Here is a 5,310-nt window from a genome sequence, read left to right as displayed (position 1 = left end):
GATTGAGTGCAATATTTGCAAGCTTCATTGGCTCCAGCCATTATTAATCTCAAAGTGGGTTCCTCGTCATCGAATTTGAATAAAAGACCATAGTTTCTTACAAATTACCAATATTGACAAGCTAAACTATAAAATAAGCAACTCCAATCTTTACTGTTTTCTGAAAATATTATTATATTTAGTGAATCAACCAAAGTAACCCTGCCCACCTCTTCCATTTTTGGAAATACTTGCTAATGTACACCTACTTCACCCAATGACATATGCATAATTAATGGAAAGCTCAGAATGTCCCCATAGTAGTTTTCTCAGCTCAGCAAAGTGTTTCTGTGGAGAAACCTTTCTTTTCATGGTAGAATCGAAGTACTAAAGTAGGATATTATAGAGCTTGAAAAATCATATATCTTTAGACTCAAATACAGCTTAGTTACTAAGCCTGATAAATTATATTGGAATTATGTGGCACTGATATAGTAAATTTATGATTTTTTTTGTTATTTCAAAATGCATATATAAAAAACCTAAAAAAATGATTTTGTTTTACATCTTCTATGTATGAAATTTGACAAGGCTTAACAAATTATGGCAAGCAGCAAACGAATACAAAGTTCATAAGTAAAAGAGATCATTGTTTTCTATATTTCTTTACTTACTTGTTTACATGATAGTTTGATTAGTATGGTAATTTAATTTTTTTACTTTATCTGCCAGCTTTTGAATGGTCCTCTTTCTTGACTTTTTGACCTGTGAATTTGTTTGTTTTATGTTTAAGTGAAATGTTACACATTGAGTTATCTGTGCTGTATTCACCATGGGTATCAAACCATGACTGTTTTGCCTACAAATCATCAAGCTTACTGCAGTCACTGGGGGCAATTTTGCACATAACTGGCTAAAATAAGAGAAATGTTTAGTCAAGTCAGTCAATGATTTTTACAAGAACTTACACCTCCTTTGAAATACAAGTCACTATGAATATATTACTAAATTTTAAAAAATAAGACTAAATACAAGAAAAACTATACTTATTTATTCTGCATTGAATTTAGCTCAAAATAATTAATAGATTATTCTATCATATTATCTTCTATTGACCGTGGGTTCTTTAAAAAATGACAGTGTACATAACAATAACAAGACAATCAATTGGTCAAAATCACAAGGAACCCCTGAAAGTGCCAATCAAAAACATGGAAGCAAAAAAGTAGTTGCAAAAAAAAAAAAAGAGAGGGAATCCTCAATAGCCGTGGTTCTTGAAATTCTTTTAGGCAGGATTACAGTAAATTAATCTATGTTTCTCTTTTTGTTAGCAATATTTTTGTGCACCGGCAATACCAAGCATGGAGCGCATGTTTGGGCATTTCGATTTTATTACTAATCAAAATCACAAATCAGTCAAGAGATGACAGAGTTATAAGCTAAACGTTTTTCAAAAAACAAAAACAAAAACCAACAACAACAAAAACAGAGCTGTTCTATGAGCTGCTCAGTCAAGGATAAAAACAACAACTAGTAATCTTTCAAATAAAGTCCTGCCATAAACCTCCCTTCCCCACCCACCCAGTTTTGTTTTACAAATTTGCTGATTTAAGCAAGAGGCTTTTGGACAAAAAATATGGAAATCTAAGGGTCTATGGAATATTCTCATGTATGAACTGATTGTGGACCAAGCCAACAAGTATGTGGGAGGGGTTTGATTACTGCCAAAAATTTTGAAATGCTGACCTTCTTAACTTTTGACCTCTTAAGTCCAAAGTCCAGTGGACGAATATACTGAATAGCTGGTAATATCTAGTGATGCTCTATCTTACATGAACAAAATATCCCACTGAATGCCCCTCTCGTGCAAGGCAGCTAACATACACCATAAACCATGATCTGTGGCTCCTCAAAATATACAGCTTGACAATGGCACTGCTGGTAAATCCAAAATACACAGTCACCTTTAGTGAATGAATGTGAACTGGTCCCATCCCAGACAATGCAACTGTGGGTGTTCACAGAGATAGAAGTGGACTTCATCATTTTACAAAATGTTGTCAATCTAATTGTCATTTATCTGGACATGTGCAATTAATTCCAAGGCAAAGTTCAGCTGCTTCTCTACAATCATCCAGTCTTTTATGAAAACAGCTTTACTGTCTTGAGCATCACCTTCCACACAGTTTGCTGATGTCATTCAGTAGATCTAGCAACTTCATTGGTGCTGCATTCCCCTTTGGAATTGCATTGTTCAATGTCCAATGACACTTACTGAATTATTGCAACATCCTTCAAAGGAGTAGTTGAATGTCCTGATCATGATGGATCTCCTCAAATTTAGAGGTGATGAGATTAAGCACAGCCACTGAGCTGCATGGGCTTTGAAAACACCTTTTTCATAACAAAAGGTACGTAACACCACCTCTATATAACATTCACTGCTATAGGAAAACTTCACAAGTTCTGTATGATATTGGGGAGAAGCTCTATTCACAAGCATCTCTTCAGAAAAACTTGTATATCTGACAGCTCTATAAGCTTACATAAAATTGTCAGAAGTAACTTCACGTAGTACAAGTGGCGCTCCATGTGGCAAAATTTGTAAACTCTGTAACTGCTTTTCCCATGGCCCATGTCTGTGTACACTAAATTCTTCTAACATATATATGTTACAGTTTATAAGTTATAAGAACCAGATGCATGAAGTAAGTTCATAGTCATCCTGTACATAACTTATCATACTGTTAAATATTACAAAGTGCATATACAACATGTTAAACTGTTATTGCAATGTACATACAGAACTTATGTGATATTATTATTAGAATTCCCATGTGTAACTTATGTCATAGTGTAAATATAATGTACATGCATAACTTGTTATACTGCTATTACAATGTGAACACATAACTTATGCCATACTCTATTACAAGACATGTAATAACTTGTACAATACTACTTTTAACTATGCTCATACATGATTCCTATTAATTTTAAAAATACAATTTTGACCATCATGGCAGCATGTTATCTATGTCATCACCACTCTCAAGTCTCATTTATGAGTGGATAGAGGAACACAGTTATTTTCTACTTTTATCCTATGTTTTTAACACATTATATAAAATTTATGAGTTGTACTTACAAATACTGAACTCCTACACTAAATTTGTTTTTTCAAAAAACAAGCTACCATCAGTAGGTACATAAAATAACTTTCTCATTAAAATATTAAAAAAAAGTCAGGCTACTATAATCACCTGTTCGGCACAATCAGTTAGTAACAGAGGACAAAAAAACTTACCTCTTCATTCTTTTTGTTGAATTTGAGATTTAATCCTACATTGGTCTTATTTGCTGACATGCTTTCCAAGGAATTTGTCTGGACAAAGACAGTACCAGTCATCCTGGATAACATATGGCTGCTGATCCCTAACTTTTGTGCAACTTGAAATCCTGTCATGTAGTGGTCTGTCATTAAGTTCTACAGAGAGAAACAATACACACACAAATATATTAAGACATCTTAAATTAGAATTTATCTGTAGCAATATTTGTTGACAAAAACATAATATCAGCTTTTAACTAAGCTTGCATATTGTTTGTAGGCAAATATCATGGACAATAAACATACTTTTCTGTAATCTTGACCATCACTTTAGGTTAGCATAGATAGATTACAAGGACTGTAACTTATAGAGCATAATACTGCCACAAATAGTGAAGCCACACTTTGTAACTCCTTTATTTTTAAATTGAGGGTAGTTTTCATATTCACACACTAATATGTGTATTATACCCCAGATTTTGGCACTAATTAAGCAATAAAATGAGGATAATTTTTCATTACCTTGGTTATTACTCTTAAAGCCATAAGTGCATGGCTTAGAAAGGTATTGTTTATATGAGGCATTAAGGGATATGTTTTGAGCTGATCAACTACAGTTTTAAACATTTTAGGGAATTAGTGTCCATTACATAAATATGTATCAAGTATAATACTGTGCCATCTATACTAGCACAACTAGCTCCTTCTACTATTCTAGCACAATCCTCACTTTTGAGAATTCGCAGGTACAAACTAGAGACACTGACATATCAGTCGGGAGAAAGAGTGGAAAGTGGGTGAATGGAGAGAAGTACCTATTGGAAATACATTTTCAGTGTAAAAAAATGTTAACTTCTGAAACAGTACTACCTCTGCTCACCCAAAGCTAGAATCCCACATTGCAAAAGTGGAGGGGCCAGCAAAGATGATAATATTCAAACAATGGGAGAGCAACCACAGGTGTGTTATGATAAGAAAAGAAGGCACACCTGTAGGGTACAGCACTACTTCTGGAACAGGTATGCTCATCGCTCAGTAATGAACACAGTAATACATATAGGGCGAGACGTAAAAGGCAGGCACCATAGCTGCAAGAAAGTATTGTACAACACCGTTCTGTGGAGAAGTGCTGTATAACTCCAACATAAAAGATCACAGCATGGACAAAAATGGAATGTCTAGTGTGTACTCAACAACAGGCCCAAATAAATACATGCCAAGAGTAGAGATTTGGGCACACTGGAGCATGTCAACTGCTGTCCAACTGGGCAAAATATCCAGTAGAAACACCTTGTCTATGATACTGTGAGCAACAAAAGTGGTTCTCCAGGTCAAAAACAAAAACATTCAGGGTAAGCACCTTGAATAGCTAGTTTGACGAAAAATTGTCAGGTAATTAAGAATGAGCCCCTTGTCAACAGATAGTGCATAATTCATCCACATATGTAGCAAACATTAGCATGGGACATAATGATAGTTAATCGTAGTAAGGTGCTTGATAATGTGATACAAGTATATGTGGCTAAGGCTAAATTACCGTAAATTGTATATGAACTAACCAAGTGCAGTCCATCCAGGCAGTAAATGTCCAGTGGAAGTGCCTTGCATAAGGAATTTATTTTGTGAGGAACAAGTGAGGTTAGCCCACACTAAAACATCTAGGAGAAGTGCCTTGAATCCAGAATATTATGTAAATGCATAATCAATAAGTATAATTAAAATAGCCCTCTTCTCACTGTGTGGGTACATGTGAGGTATAAAGTTTGATTTAGTTTATTGTACAAATGACATTCAGGAGGAAACCTCCATGGTCAACCACTCCAGCAATTTGGAACCGGAAGTAGCAAGGATTCCTATGCTCACTAAAAGAATGGGGGGGAATACACATTGGGGAGTCTCGAGGAACAACACACTGGAGACTGTGCAATGGGTATCTGCAGTTCCTATTTTGAAAAGCAGAAAGACCCCAATTGTAAGAATCATGGGTCTGTAGGAATGGG

The 5,310-nt window shown here is 35.0% G+C and overlaps 1 protein-coding gene across 1 annotated transcript in view; it reads right to left on the bottom strand.

Moving 5' to 3' along the window:
- LOC106461464 (5'-3' exoribonuclease 1-like) overlaps positions 1-5,310 on the bottom strand; it is a gene marked incomplete at its 5' end in the record, with an annotated part of 93,251 nt that overhangs the window by 29,256 nt on the left and 58,685 nt on the right. Inside the window, one exon of the mRNA XM_022388435.1 lies at positions 3,287-3,466. Coding sequence (XP_022244143.1) covers positions 3,287-3,466 — 180 coding nt within the window. The remainder of the gene's footprint in view (positions 1-3,286; positions 3,467-5,310) is intronic.

Source organism: Limulus polyphemus, unplaced genomic scaffold (assembly GCF_000517525.1).
Source record: "Limulus polyphemus unplaced genomic scaffold, Limulus_polyphemus-2.1.2 Scaffold965, whole genome shotgun sequence".
In the NCBI taxonomy this organism is placed as follows: Eukaryota; Metazoa; Arthropoda; class Merostomata; order Xiphosura; family Limulidae; genus Limulus; species Limulus polyphemus.
Note: the sequence above shows the minus strand (reverse complement) of the source record. Positions and strands in the feature narration are given on the sequence as shown.